This window comes from Macadamia integrifolia, unplaced genomic scaffold, assembly GCF_013358625.1.
Source record: "Macadamia integrifolia cultivar HAES 741 unplaced genomic scaffold, SCU_Mint_v3 scaffold1681, whole genome shotgun sequence".
NCBI classification, from domain to species: domain Eukaryota; kingdom Viridiplantae; phylum Streptophyta; class Magnoliopsida; order Proteales; family Proteaceae; genus Macadamia; species Macadamia integrifolia.
Genome location: NW_024868307.1, coordinates 49,632 through 65,471, shown reverse-complemented (window position 1 = coordinate 65,471; position 15,840 = coordinate 49,632). Strand labels below are relative to the sequence as shown.

The window sequence follows — 15,840 nt, the reverse complement described above, 5'->3', positions numbered from 1 at the left end:
AATGAAAAAACAGAATCTTCTGTTTGGTGCACTTATGATCTGTTTCTGTTTTTTTGGAACAAAAAGTGAAAAAAAAAACTGAAAAAACGAGATTGGACTTCCCATTTTCGTTCCATTTTACAAAAAAAAAAAATATCGTTCCCGATAAAAATCTGAAATTTTGAAACACCATTTTTTTGTTTAAAAACTGTATTTTGACATAGAAACTGAAATTTTTGTTTTTGACACGAAACGGCGTTTTTGGAACAAAAACGATACCAAATGGGCTCTTAGTGTATCGGTTGTCGGTTTAGAGAACCTTTTTTAAAAGAAAAAAGAAAAGAGGGATATAGATTGGATTTTAATTTATGGATCAAATTTTACTTCCGCGGTGGAAAAAGAATTCCCGCATCATTGTTGATGTAACCCAATAATTAGATTCTTTATCACTATTAACCTCTACTCCTATCATAAAAGGTTGAAAATATCATTTTCATGCTAATCGGGTGCTGCACTTGTTGGTGTACAATGTTTTGTATTTTGTCACAGTTTAATCATAGGGAGTACTGGTGCAATACCTCGATAGATAGGATGGCGGTCCTACTAGCTGGTTAACAGGTTGTGGGGATTGTAAGGGGGCAGGAGGCCCCCCTGCATAGCAGGGCCCCAGCTCGAATTTTTTATTTGAGGGTAATTGGATACTTTTTGAATTAGGGTTTTTTCGCTATATATTTGTAACGTTTTTTCTCTGTAATGCAAGTAATACGGAGAAGTGTGAGGACGAGCGCTGTAACCCTATTCTCCATTGATAGTGAAGTAGGATCTCATTTCACCGAGGACGTAGGCAACCTTGCCGAACCTTGTAAATCTATGTGCATTGTTTGTTCTATTTTTTTATTATCTTCTACATCGTTTTAGGGTTGCGTTTCTATAGTTTTAGCTTGACTATTCAAGTAGTATTGTGTCAACATATTGCACATGGAGGTTTCTATGATAGATAAATATAGTAAAAGTGGCTTACAATGGGTTGGTGGCATTAAAACAGGTGGATTTACTCTTGACATGGTTCATTCTATTCTTCGGGTTGATTCTTATGCAAAAATTTAAAAACGAATTCGCAATCCATCATTAAGCAACAGATGTATTGAATTAGTCCCACAAAGTTCATTGTCTCCTCATTGTATCTTTGATTTATGGGTAATTTACAACGCCACCCCCTGGAGAATTCCAATATTAGAGGGACACCCCCTCTCTTTCACCAAATTAGCCTCGGACCCCCTACCGTCAGTCACCGTTAAAGAATATACCTTATATGCTGATGTCAGCAATAATATTTTATTTAAAATACCAAAATACCCTTGCTCTAAGTATCTCTCTCTCTTCTCTTTCGTTTTTGGCCTTTTTTCTGAATTTCCCCAAACTCACCGAACCACTCCTCCTCCCCCACCGGAGATCTCACTCTCCACCTCCGTGACCCTCCAAGTGCTCCCACCATCGTCGCCTTTGACCAAATCATCTATTTTTCGATTCTTCCGCACTTCGTTTCTTGTATTGAAATCCTGATTTTGAACCCTCGGTGGGGGGTTTCAATTCTCCTTCCAAATACTCTGTTCGGTTTCAAAGCTCGATCCGGTACCATGGCCGCTGCAAGTGCTCTAATCACCATGAAAGAGGTTTTAACTGTAACTCTCTCTCTCTCTCTCTCTCCATTTGTTAAAAAACATCTCTACTTTCAGCCGAACAAGGTGGAAGAACAGAGAAAAACCAGAAAATCATATAATGGAGACGGATCAGATGAGCTTCGCCGTGCCGCCGAGCGTCGTCGCCGCAAGCGCCGCCTCCGAATAGAACCACCTCTCAACTCCCTCCGTCACACCCAGCCCCAACAACGTCCCATAAACCCTAACCCTAATCCTAATGCCCCCAAACTCCCAGAATCCGTCACTGTCCTCACCGGCAATGGCCTCAACCTCCACAACCGAATCCTTACCCTCATCCGCCAGAACGACCTGGATGAAGCCGCACTCCTCACTCGGCATACCATTTACTCCAATTGCAGACCCACCATCTTTACTTGTAACGCTGTCATGGCCGCTCTCCTCCGCCAATCTCGATACTCCGATCTCCTCTCGCTTCATCGATTTATCACTCAGGCTGGTGTCGCTGCTAACGTCGTCACCCACAATCTCCTCATTAACGCCTACTGTGATTGTAGGAAAACTGATACTGCTCTTGAACATTATAAGCAGCTTATCAATGATGCCCCTTTTAATCCTTCTCCTACTACTTATCGCATTCTTGTGAAGGGGCTTGTGGATAACAACAAGGTTGATCGGGCTGTAGAACTGAAAAATGAGATGCTTGAGAAGGGTTTCGCTCCGGACTCAATTGTCTATAATCATCTCATGTTGGGGCTAGTGAAGAAATTAGATCCAGATGGAGTTCTGGCTTTATACGAGGAATTAAAGGAGAAGCTAGGGTTTGTTTCGCTGATGCTGATGCTGCCGCTGCCATGATCTTCAGTGCTCTGAACGATCACCTCTGCTTTTGATGTCTCGGTGAAGGTGAGTATAGGTAGGGGGAAGAGGAATTGGGTTAAAAATGTCTTTTGATGATAAGGGTATAATGGTACTTTTAATTTTTCACTTAACACTGACTGACGGTAGGGGGTCCGAGGCTAATTTGGTGAAAGAGAGGGGGTGTCCCTCTAATATTGGAATTCTCCAGGGGGTGGCGTTGTAAATTACCCTTGATTTATTAGGATTTGGATTTTTTTTTTTTTTTTTTTCAATCACTATATTGGAGCTCAGTGGATCAGATTAATTGAGTAAACTAAAATGACCCAGACATATCCATTCAATCCATCCAATGATCGAAACCGTTTAACTAACTGGAGAATTCTTGATTGGTCTCATAACATTTTTAATTCTTCTATTTTATTTGTTAAATGTCAGGTGAGGTTATACATGATGTCTATACCCATTAATTTGTAACTCTAAGTCCTGTAATTATTTGCTAGGACATATACTCCATGAAACCAACATTCAAACTACCATTTACAAATTCAAAGATTGATTACAGGCTTATAAGACCAAATAAAATGTTGAAATACATTAGATTTCTAATTGGTTTCTAATTATGTAGTAAGGATTAAAGAAGGAATATATATAGAGATGAAGAATATTTGTTAGATTTAATCGACTCCAATCAAGGAAAAACATAAAAAAAACTTCCCTTTGGATGCTAGGAGAATACTACTTGGGGTCAGTTTCATACCTGCTAAGTATATGCGGACAGATAACTTGGAGAAGACGACAAACGTATCTGACTCTAAAAAGTTCAAGAAATATCACTTGAATGTTCAATGCAGAAACTTAAATTATTTGGTAAGGATAACTCAATAGTAAATAGAGTCACATATAAGATATCAGAAAACTGATAAACAACAAAAACAACTCACTCAGCTTGATCTCAACTAAAAGAGATCAACTATCGCAAATAACCAATGTGAGACTATAATTCTATTACTCCTAACATCTCAACACCATGAACCATTGGTGTCATTACTATCTTATTACGTTATCTCATTATGTCATTGATCACTTTGTAATGTATGTGTGTGTGTGTGTTTTTTTTTTTTTTGGGTGAGAGAGAGAAGTTGCATGGGTGATGGCAGATGCCTGTCATAATTAAGACTAATAATCCACTAAAACACTTCTAAGACCTAAGCTAGGTGTAGAGTGTAATAATTCTCTTTCTAGCATTGGGACATTCTGTGGCATTATTCTTCTTTTCCACTTTCTCTCTCTAGTCATACATTATGAATATAAAGTAATAATTTCTAATTTAGAACCATTTTCTTTCAGTGACAACTCATAACTTTCCTTTCTTCCCCACATACAGCTTCTGAGTGAGTTGAATTGTCTAGCTCAGTGACTTGGATTGGATAATTACATGTCTAATTAATTGCTAACATCTCTAGTTTATATAACACGATCATGATAGCCATAGTTGGAGGACCATCTTAGTTCTTCCTTTTCTATCTTATAATCTCTCATTTTTTTTTTTCCATAGGGTGGGGGAGGGGGCAATGGAGGAGTTGGATAGGAAGAAATATTGGAATAAAGGTGACACCTAGCCCTTCATATAAATAAAGTATGTGCCCCCAAAGTGAAGAACAGCCCCACTGAAAAGCTTAAGGACTCAAGCCCCTTCACTTGATTAAAATCATCTTTTCTGCTTTCCCCTCTCAATGCTTAGATTATAAGTACTAATGAAGTGGGATAACATTTGTAATGAAAGGGCTGGTTATCATGAACAAAAAAGGGTGCCTATCTTCTGGTTGGAAGATTAAGACAACCCAGGCCCTGGGATCCCCTTGTAACCCATACCATGAGGATCCTGTCAATATTGACTTCTCTAAGGCTCTATATTGCAATGATAGCAATGAAACCCAAGGCATTTGAGATACAATGGAGTTTATCATGCATTGGTGCATGGCTTGTCTCATACTCATGGGATTGAATTTAGGATCTAGTTTTTTTTTACTATTAGCGATTCGATTATTGTGTCACTTTTAACTCTCACTCTATATTGGTCGGAAATACTCTTCTCTATGCTGGTTCAATAGCCAGATCTCCATGATGAGGAGATTCTCTATTCACCATTGATGAAGAAAAACTAGGTCAAGATGAATTTAATAGTCATTTTACGATAATGAAACCCTGAAATATATCTGATCGTACATCTAGGATGTCGCGTTAACATTTAATAGGTACATAATATCTCTCTTTTTCTTTTGAGGGGGGGAGTGGGGGTGTTAAAGATCGCCTTAATCTTGCAATACTTTTAATTGATAGATCTTTATTTGAATGTATTGTAAGGGATTAGGGGAGAAAATGCCAAAATGGAGGAGTGAACTGTTATATATATTTGATAATGTAGGGGTGTGGAGGAATGGGAGGAGGAGAACATCATTTTTTGTTACATAAATGTACTCATATTCATAAAAGGTTGGAGGGACCAATAGGCAACAGTTCTTTTCAGTATTCTCACCTCAACCATTATATATTTTGGCTGGCCCAAAAGGATGAGGCGACCAAAAGAAATGGGAGTGGGAGGTCTTCATGATTTCTAGGGAATGAGCCAGTGCCCCACTCACAACCACATATGATGAAGTTCTTCTCTTTTAGTACTTTTTAGTCTCTCTCTCTCTCTCTCTTGTTCAGTTGATCAAAACCCTCAAGGTCTAGGAGCAACCCACCTGGTTCAAACTGGAGACCAACCTATTGCGAAAGTTTTACTCTTAACTTAACCAAACTTACTTGAAATGAAAGCTTCTAAAATTTCATCAACCTAACTAACCCCTTTAATAAATAGACTTGGAAACACTAACTAAAATAGAAGGTGAAGTGCAGCTAGGGTTGAAACCTAGGGACTAAGGAGATTTGGGTAAAGACATAATTACTATTAGAGTTATGCTCTTTAAAGTTAATTATTGGGTAATTATTAGAGCTATTTTATTCTCACTTAACTATTTCCCAGATTCATATGTACCCATCAAAGGGTTTTTTAATAAAACCATCTTAGTCATAATTTTCCTTTTAGTTGGGAAAAGACTTACAGTTTGAGTATTGATAATTTTCCTTTTACATGGATTCTACCCTAGCTATTATTTCCTTTCATTATTAATTAATAATTTTAAAGGTACCTTGTTTTCTTATTGACTTCACCTACCCCTTCCCCACCCCCACAAAAAAAGGTTTACCTTTTATGTTTAGGAACATTTTATTTCTAAATCCAAATACCCTTTTAAGATTTTCAAAGAGGAGATTGGTATAAATGCAAAAGTTTGGGCTTACCTTGCTCTTATTTTAGTGAAAACATCCTTTGCAGTGAGTGCAGCCGTGCGGTGAGCATTGGATGATCGATACGACTTTAAGGCACGTGCTCAGATTCTCTCGGCCATCCGATGCTCACCGCATGGCCGCACTCACTGTAGAAAATAACCGCTCCTTACTTTCTTTTCATAAATTACCTCTGAGCCAACCAATTGCCATCCTTAATAAATGAGTAATCAATTAGGGAAGATTTTGTAATTTAATTGTCAAATATATTGTCAAATTTTTTTTTTTTTTGTTGGTAATTGCTGAGTTAAAGTTGAGAATAAATGGAAAGGTAATTTCAGCAATCAATTAAGATAGATATTGGAGACTTTAACTGTCAATTTTGTTTATATGCTTTGCTTGGCATTGTTGATTAAAATTCATATACAAAAAGTCAAGGGAAATGGGATCTTGATGCCATGTTGTGCTATTTTAGAAATGGTAAATTTATATTTATATATTTTATTATTTTTAAAGGTAGTTTAAGTGGATTTTATATTTTATCACGGGATATATGATTTTATGAAGTTGTTAGTGTTTCTATTGTAAGTTATGAGATTGAGTTCTTTGTTTGGAAGTAAGTGTATGATAGTGTTTATTAGGTTTATCTTTTTTGTCCCACAAAAGAGGGCAAATATTTTATTTCATAGAGGGAAAGATAGATACGGGTAGCGCTAGTGTACACTAACCTCCTGAATAGAGAAAATTATCCTCTAAATAATTTATGGGAAAAGGTTTCCCATGCCCGTTAGGGCAAGGTGCTTTTTTGTGTAGATCCCATTCTAATGGAAACTTATTGAGTCTATCTGACTTTAACTACACACCTTGCTTTTACTTCTATATCAAAATTTACTTTGTGTAGTGTGTGATGTAAAATAGATAATGAATTTATTTCTGTATTTTAATGAATCTTTTTAACTGTTTATTAGATAATTTGATAGAACATTTTCTCCTATTTAATTATAAGAGAAGGTTCCCCACGCTTTTAGTATGGGGGAATTTTCAATAACACATTGATCACAATGCATGAAATGATTTCGTAAATAGGGACCCATATGACCAGAGGAGAGAGAAAGTATCAACATGATCACAATGCAAGAGTCTAGAAAAACATTCCAACACTGTCGGTGTTAGAATTTTTTCCCATTTTTTTTTTTTTTATTATTAATGAATAAATCTAATGTCTCGAGTGTCCCCCATTCCCCAAAATTATGCCCATACCACACCCTATGATTGGACTTTTATACGATCAATTTTATCACTCTTTTCCCTATTGTACATGGTCAAAATCATCCCTTGCAATTCAATTCAAACAATAACAACATATTCAGTCTTATCCCAATTTAATGGGGTTACTTATATGGATTCAAACAAAACAAAGTAAGAAAAATTGAGATTCAAATGAAAAAAAGGAATGAAGAGATGAATGAAGAAGAGATGAAAAATGAAAGTGAAAAAAAAGAGGAACAACCCAACAAGTCAGGAAAATCTCAACTAAATGAGGTCAACTACATAGATTTTTCCCTCTCAATCCATTCAATGTTCTAAAATCATGACCCACCCCTTGTTGCACAAGATTGAAAATATTCCTCCCAGTTCAACCCAATGCTCAGATATCATGGTCTCTCCTCAACGTGGTTAAAAGAAAATTCATTTCCCTTTATTTTTCTCTTTTGGCTACGTTTGGTTGCAAAGGAAATGGAAAATGGAAAATGGAAAATGGAAAATGGAAAATGGGAAATGGGAAGTGAAGTTTTTTCCCTTTTGATCGTTTAGTTGCAATTAGGGGTGTCAACGGTCCGGGTCGGTGCGGTTTCGGTCCGGCTCCACCGGTTTCGGTGTGAGTTTGGAAGTGACCGAAACCGACCCAATAAGGATTTATCGGTTTCGGTCCGATGTCGGTTTCGGTGCGGTTTGGGTTCGGGTTGGTACCGGTTTGGATTTATTAGGTTCATTTCGGTTTGGATCGGTTTTTTAAACCGGTATGAAGCCATTAGGAAACAACCAAATGATGAATTGTTGAACTTCGATTTCTTAAATCGATTTGTAACCGGGTTGGTTTTGATTTTTGGTCTAGTTTGAATTCGATTTTTCATACAAATGTATATAAAACTATTCAAATTTTAATTTTTTAAATGAATTTTGGAGTGTTCGGTTTCTTACCGGTTTGGTTTCGGTTTCGGTCCGGGTTTTGAGCCGGTTTCGGATTGGTTTCGGGTTCATCCGGTTTTCGGTGCGGTTCGGTTTGGTTTTGGGGTTACAATACTTGAAACCGAACCGAACCAATAAGGCTTCGGTTCGGTTCGGTCCGGGTTGTTATCGGTTCGGTCCGGCCGGTTTTACCGGTTCTGTTTAGGAATTGACACCCCTAGATACGTCTGTCCAATCCAGGCCCATTCTAACTAATCTGAGTCGGAATCGAATTGATACCGGCCTTGACCGATCCTGACCCCGATTGGATTTGGGAAAATAATCCTCTGTTTTTCTCATCCCTGTTTTTTCTTGTTTTGCTACCTGCAGAACGCGACATGTGGACAACTTTAAGACCAACGTACCGGATGTAATAATCCTCACCCAATCTTGACCGTTGGTCTCCTTATTGTCCACGTGTCATGTTCTGCAGGTAGCAAAACAAAGAAAAACATGGATGGAAAAAACAGAGGATTTTGTTCATGTTCTTATACAGTTATACTTAACAGTCTCTACTCTCTCTAATCTTTTAAAAAAGAAAAGGGTTTCTCTAATCTCTCCAGTTAATGGACATTAAGGTTTTGGATATCGATTTCTATAAGAAAAAAAATGGTTTTGGATATCGATCAGAAAAAAAAAATGGTTTTGGATATCGATCAGTGAAGAAGAGTCCTTTCTCTGAATGCCTTTTATTGTTTTGGTAAAGTCATTCTGTCCGACTTGGGAGTTGCAGACGACCTTTTTCTAATTTTAATATTAGAGACAAAAGTGTCACAATTCTGCCCATGTTGCTTCCTTCGGAGAACTTGCAACTCCCTTCCCTTCCCTTCCCTTTGGGGCTTGGGGGTGATCTATCTGTGAGCTTTCAAAGAGAAATTCTAGGTCGGAGCAGCAGATTCGTAGCCGGGGCTTTGCATGGAATGCGTGAAGTGAGAGACTGAATACATTTAACTACTCCTTCCAGTCCGCAGAGTTCACTGACAGGTCTTTCTTCTTCCTGTTTTCCGCTCTATTTGTACGCTTCTCTTCCATCCATTCTACTGTTCTTCTGTTTTACTGCCACAGAAAGATGGGATTCCGGAGAGACTCCCACAGACGAAATTCTCAGGCGTGGAGACCCCATTTTCTCCAACTAATCGTCCATTCAACTGTCCACGACGGACAGCTTGTAAGTGCTCTCTCTCTGTCTCTCTCTCTCTCTCCCTCTCTCTCTCTCTCTCTCTCTCTCTCTCTCTCTCTCTCACACACACACAATCTTATGGCTTTTTCATTTTTGGTTTAGTTTCTGTGAAGTTGAAATTAGGAACCTGAACTGCTAAGTTAAAACCGTTATGCCCCATGCCCACTATCGCCCATTGGTCCTGTGGAAGCGCAGCTTGCGGGGTTTGTCCTGGGGTTATGATCACTACATAGAGCACCTTTTTTGTGTTACCCAAAAAAAAAAAAAAAAAAGGTTAAAACCGTTCATCAAAACACTGTTTATTGAGTATCCACTCTTCAATTAGTATTATGATGCTCTCGGGTTCAGTCTCTCAGTCTATGGAGTAGAAGTTAGTGGCAATGGAAGAGCATAAATGACCATGCGAGGTTCTCTTTATCATCAGGGTCGTGCCAATTCCCCTCCTTCCTCCAACTGCCCCCCTTCCCCCTTCCTCCTTACCTTAGTCATTAATGGCCACCTTGTTTAAACCATAATAAAAATATCCCAATTGAGGGGCCACAGGCTGGGGCATGGCAATGGAAGGACCAAAATCTTTTCAATGCTCTAGATTTCTTGGCATAAGAACTGCTGTATGTCTCTCTCTCTCTCTCTCTCTCTCTCTCTCTGTGTGTGTTGTATACATAGAACCTATTCGAGGGACTTGTCATTGCAGCCTCTTTACTTCATGTTCATCATATTACTATCCAAGGGAAGTTGAAATAACATTGCATGGGTTATGGCCCTCTGGCAGGTGATCCCTGTTGAGTTTGTTCAGCAATTAGGAGAAGATCTCTCTGATTCTGCAGTTCTCAAGGTTCCCAATGGCAAAGAGTGGGTTGTAGGTTTAAAGAAAATTGATGGAGTAGTTTGGTTTCACAATGGTTTGCAGCAATTCTTGGAGTATCACAACATATCTGTTGGATATTTTCTAGTCTTCAGATATGAGGGGGATTCACAGTTCCTTGTTCTTATATTCAGTCGCAATGCCTGTGAAATACAATATACCCTTCAAGAGTCCAATCTTCATGATAAACATTTGATTCTTGAAAATGAAGAAAGAGAAGGGGACACTTCAACTTCTTTGAGAATGACAATTATTGACGGACATGAAGAACAACAAACTTTTCAAGAGTCCAATCTTCATGATAAACATTTGAATCTTGAAAATGAAGAAAGTGGAGAAGAACTGGACACTCCAACTTCTTTGAATCTTGAAAATGAAGAAAGAGGAGAAGAAGAGGACACTCCAACTTCTTTGAATCTAGAAAATGAAAAAAGAGGAGAAAAAGAGGACACTCCAACTTCTTTGAGAATGACGATTATTGACGGACATGAAGAACAACACACTAAAAGAACGTCCAAGACACAGGGAAAGAGAAGTTCTGCTTACTCAGGAATCCCAGTCTCTAAACATGATTGTATTGCGAAAAAAAAAAGGAAGAGGAATGAAATTGTGGGAAAACGAACCAAGCCAAATGCTTCAGGGGAGAAGGTTACCAAAGAACTTGAGAACCAACAGATAGCTCAAAGAGGTGGCAATACTGCATCACTGGGGCGTTTGGAAGATGAATATGAATGGGCTTCTCTGAGAAAGGAAAGGCCAGTGACAAAGGAAGAAAGAGAAAGGGCAATTTCTGCATCCATGTTGTTAAAACCTAAAAATCCTTCATTTATGGTCATCATGACACCGTCCTATCTGCGCAAGGGAATGGTATGAACTCCTTTACTTTGAAATTCTTAATATGATTTGCATTGCCTTCAAATAGACATGTAGTCTTTTCATTTCCCCAAGCCAAGACAGGGATCATCATTTGGTACAGAAAAAGCATTTCTTTTTCAGCTGAAGCATTCCATCAGATGTCTATCAAATCTCAGTTGTACTTTTAATTAATATGCTTGTACGTTTAATGCAATTTTTTTCCTAGTGCAGAACGTTCCTCTTAAATTTAGCAGGAATCATTTCAAAGATGGATTACACCATGTCAAACTTCGGCTTCCAAATGGGAGTACATGGCCTGCCCGGTTCTTTCTTCGCAGTAATGTTAAAGCACTTCTTAGTGGTGGTTGGAATGCATTTGCTCGGGAAAACATTCTTTTAGAGGGAGATTGCTGTGTCTTCGAGGTGTTTAAGAAGAAAAATATTGAGATGAAAGTATCAATTTTCCGTGTTGTGGAAGATTGGGTCCCACTTGTTGGATCTGGTAAGTAGAGTTTGATGAATTGGATCATGACATTGGTGAATTTTCGTATGCATTGTTGAATTGCTTTTTCATTGTTTGCTTCTTTATTTTTTGGGAACAAGGTGTGGTCTGCTTGCCTATCTACATGCTTTATTCTTGTTATTCAAGTAGGATGAAATGCACGCTCGAGTAAAGATAGAGTTTTGAAAATAGAAATTGATTTTGCAATGTTATAACAAAAGACAGCAATATATTAACTGATGACTTGCGGTAGAGACTTGATGCTTGCTTTGGAATAAGCGGATGCCTCATGGTCACTCTTAAATTTGGGAATATAATTGGAGTGTGTAAGTCATCAGTATCGTCCCATCTATACCAAATGTATTGTAAATGGGACAAAAGAATTGAACTTTGTAATTCTTAGGTCCATATGTTCCTGGCTTGATCTAGAAATTCTGATCATTTATTTAATTAAGTGAAGTTTAACTTGATTTTTCTGTGATAAAGAAGAGAATTTCATCATCCTATTGCTAAAGGTCACTCGTTCTCTACAGTTACTGCAAAGACGAGGCATCCTATAACATTCGAAGAAAGTAAAGCTACTCAAGCAGCAAGAGAGTTCAAGTCTAAATACCCTTTCTACACAGTTTACATGCATCGAAGCTATATTCGGAGCAGAGTCATGGTGAGCTCCCAGCTTGGAAATTAAATGCTGATAGACATTTCAGTAAAATTATATCATATACTTTTTTCTAGTTAAACTTTTTCTTTTTTTTTTCTGCGTACTTTAAAATACTTCATGGGGTTTGGAAAATCTATCTTACTTTCCTATTGTTGAATGAAAGAAATAATTGTTACTAATTGCCTAGGTGATGAGGCACTCTTTGCGTGTCAAGATGCTTAGACCTAGGAATAGAGGAAACTATATGATGCAGTTCAGATTTTTCAATTAGGCCTCAGAAGAAATTATTTTGGCTGATGCATGGGTTCTATGCGACTTGGGCATTTTTTTTTTTTTCCTAGTATGTTGATTTACTGGATCTCTTTTATAAGCCCGTTATTGGGGCATCAATCCTGTACACAAGGTTAAGTATATGGATAAGATTGTGTGGGTCCCATATATTAGATTTTTGTTAGTTGGTCATATGATGTTTGGAATCTTCTTTTTAGTATGTTAGTTTATTTTAGTTGGAATCTACTAGTAAGTTTCAACCTGTTAGGAAAGTTAAGAGTCCTATGTGGAGTCTATTTTTGGTTTTTGGTTTATATATATGTAACTAACCCACTCCATGATTGGGATTTTGGAATGGAATTCTATTGGATTTCTTTTGTTAATTGATTTTCTGGCTTCTCTCTCCTTTCTCTCCCGCGGTAAGGGACTTCCTCTCTCCCTTTATTTCTTCTTTCTTCCTCGCCCCACAATGCTTTCTCAATATTTCCTTCTTGTCTCTTTCTTGATTGCTTTAAATTTCAGATCCACTTTTTTAGGAAAGCTTATCTCTTTCTCTCGCATGATATTTCTCTCACTCCGATCGCTGCCTACTTCTTTCCTATGGTATCTTTTCCAAATTTCAAATTGCAACCCCTGATTCTGCTACCATCGAAAGAGAAAAATAGTATACAAAGCTGAAATTACCTGGAATTTCAAAAACATTAGACGAGACTCCTCACCTTGGGCATTGCCATCAGCAGGAAGGAATCAAGAGACAAGCAAAAGATAACTGAATAAAAGCTAACCCGGCAGCACAAGGGCAGCCAACTTAACTCATCCCGTATTGCGGTCTACCCATCCCATCTGCTTGAAGACTCTGAAGAATTTGGTGATGCCACACAGACAATGGAATGGAAGTTTCATATTTTGCAGCTGATTTCGCTAAATGATCTGTGATGGAATTAACCTCCCTGTAGCAATGAGTTAACTTCCACCCTGATGCAAATAAAAAACTTTGAAGACCTGTCCATTGTTGCAACATGAACAATGGAATTAATTCTCTCTACTCTTTTTCAACTCATTAATATCAATTAATTAGATTTGTTTTGTTTGATTGTTATTTTGAAAATTAATTATTCAGATCTGATATTTATTCCTTTAAAATCTGACCCTCAGATATGAGTTTTCTTTCCATTAAAATTAACCATTAGACCTAGATTCAAATCCGACCCATATCTAGCTGTTAGATCGGTCTTCTCCAATCCTTAAGTCAGCCCATCAGTTGCAGATCCAATGGTCAATCTGCATTACTATGAAATACTATATGATATATTGAACTTAATAACTTAAAATATGCTCTAGAATGTAAAATGCACTCGCCTTGGCAACTTGGCCCCTGATTTGTTGACACATAGGCACCATGGCAGCCCGCCATAGCCTATTCTCACTATGATGCCATGACCTATCATGAAAACAACCTCCAACTGTTGGCCAAGGGTTCTACATATACTTGAGGATTGGAAGTTTGCAACTGATAATTCCAATTTTAATTTACTGTAAAAGATGAATTTATAATGACATTAAGTGAAACATTTCTTCTTTCTTGTGCAGATTATGAGGCAGGACTTTTTCAAGAAGCATATGCCAGAGGAAGTGGAGACAATCACACTTAAGGATTCAGATGGGAGACAATGGCCTGTCAAGCTCTATAGTACTAATGATGGAAGGGCGCATAGATTTGGTGAAGGTTGGTCTGCATTTGTGAAGGGAAAAACTATAGAAGAGGGAGATGTCTGTGTTTTTGAGTTAGTTAAGAAGAAGGATACTGTTTTGAAGGTTTCCATTTTAAAAAAACATTGAACAGGTGGTGAAACTGTAAGACTTGCCAAGTTAAATGAAATTTTACTTTCCTGTTTATCTATCCGGAGAAGGAGGGGGTGGGATGGGAGAACCTATTGAGACTTTTCCCTTCCATTTTTTCTGCTTTATCAAGTGAGTCTTAGATCAAGAGGGAAGCATGTTTGACTAATAGACCCAGTTTTTGCATGTGAATGTTTCTATGCTTTTTGGAAGAAATTGCTATTCCACAACAATAATCATGCACATACAATAGATAAAGATTCAGAGATCGACATAAGGAAGTTTTGATGTCTAGACAATGTCATCAAAGTCATGACAACTCGCAAGTTCTCCGAGTTCTAACCGTGTAATTACTGAAAATATGAACAATTGTTGTTCCACAAATTAAGGTCCAACTTAGATCTTCTAGTTGGGGACATTTTAATGACAACCAATGCAATAACTAACTACATGATTTTCTACAATAGGAAGGGGTCACATGAGTGATATTATCTTTTCATACTATTGTTTACTAGAGGCTTGGTCAAGTGTATTATAGTATTGTCACTTCTTGTATTTTCTATTTTTCCCTTTTGTCTGTCTCCCTAGGGAGATGTATGTAATTCTTTACATCTTATTAGTGAAGTAATATATATGTGGAAGAGAATCTTTCCTCTACACATAGCATTTCATTATTCTCCTCTTCTTCTCTGACCCTCCATTCTCTTGTTTCTCCTTCCATCTTTACATTCTAGCTTGGTGAGCTTTCGATGTTGGTTTGAAAGTTGTGTTACAAGTTTCTCACTTTCATTTTTTCTCTTTGGGACTCTAGGTTACAAAGGGTTCCAAAGAAAGATCAACCATGTAAAAGGATTGAAGAAATCATGAGATAGGCATGAAAAGAAGACCATTGTGACATCAGGGGACGTTTTTCTGTGAAGAAATAGGCACTTGGAGCTTGCATCAACAACTTCCAACCCTAGGAAGCTTTACTACCAGCTCTGGGAAGTTTTTTATTCCTCTCCTTCATCTGGCCAACTTTGAAGCTGGAACCAAGCTCCCTTGGATCGCCCCAGGGCCCCCTACAAAACCTCCATGGTCTCGTATGTTATTTCTAAGAGGTGTTTCTTCATAACCCATTTTACTGCTAGAATATAGCTATTGCTAGCCCCACCCCCCCTTTTTTTTTTACTAAAAAATGTGTATGTGAGCTTTTTGTTGCTTTGGACTTGTAAGGAATGTTATTTGAGCATCATGGGTTGCCCTTGGTGATGATGCTACACCTTGGAGAATGTGGTTTTGTTGAACTCTTTTAAGTTATATGTCACTCTTTGCCTATTGTTTTTGTCTCTAAGTGCCAGGAAGGAATTTATTGCTTAGAGTATATACTCTCTGATTGGTTGTTGGGTATCATACCCACTTTGTGTTGTTTTAGGGGTATCCTTACATCATGTCTAATCTCACGGAACCTACGGAAGCTATATCGGTTGGGTCGAGTAGTACCGACCCTAATTCAATTGTCTTTGATAATCTTAATACTCATATTTCTCTTGTGAAGTTGGATAGTACTAACTATTTGGATTGGTCATATCCCTATGAAGTAGGAAACTTAGGGTACATTACTGGGGCTATCAA

General features: G+C 37.9%; 2 protein-coding genes across 2 annotated transcripts; both read left to right on the top strand.

Annotated features, from left to right (window-relative positions):
* Positions 1–1,616: 1,616 nt before the first annotated feature.
* LOC122064555 (pentatricopeptide repeat-containing protein At3g49240, mitochondrial-like) lies at positions 1,617–2,495 on the top strand. Its single transcript, XM_042628274.1, has one exon. It carries the CDS (start codon positions 1,617–1,619, stop codon positions 2,493–2,495), a length of 879 nt encoding a protein of 292 aa, XP_042484208.1.
* Positions 2,496–8,592: 6,097 nt separating this feature from the next.
* LOC122064544 (B3 domain-containing protein Os03g0620400-like) lies at positions 8,593–14,283 on the top strand. Its single transcript, XM_042628260.1, has 6 exons — positions 8,593–9,038; positions 9,120–9,222; positions 10,007–10,966; positions 11,186–11,456; positions 11,990–12,120; positions 13,978–14,283. Exons 2-6 carry the CDS (start codon positions 9,124–9,126, stop codon positions 14,224–14,226), a joined length of 1,710 nt encoding a protein of 569 aa, XP_042484194.1. The 5' UTR covers positions 8,593–9,038; positions 9,120–9,123; the 3' UTR covers positions 14,227–14,283.
* The last annotated feature ends 1,557 nt before the right edge of the window (positions 14,284–15,840 follow it).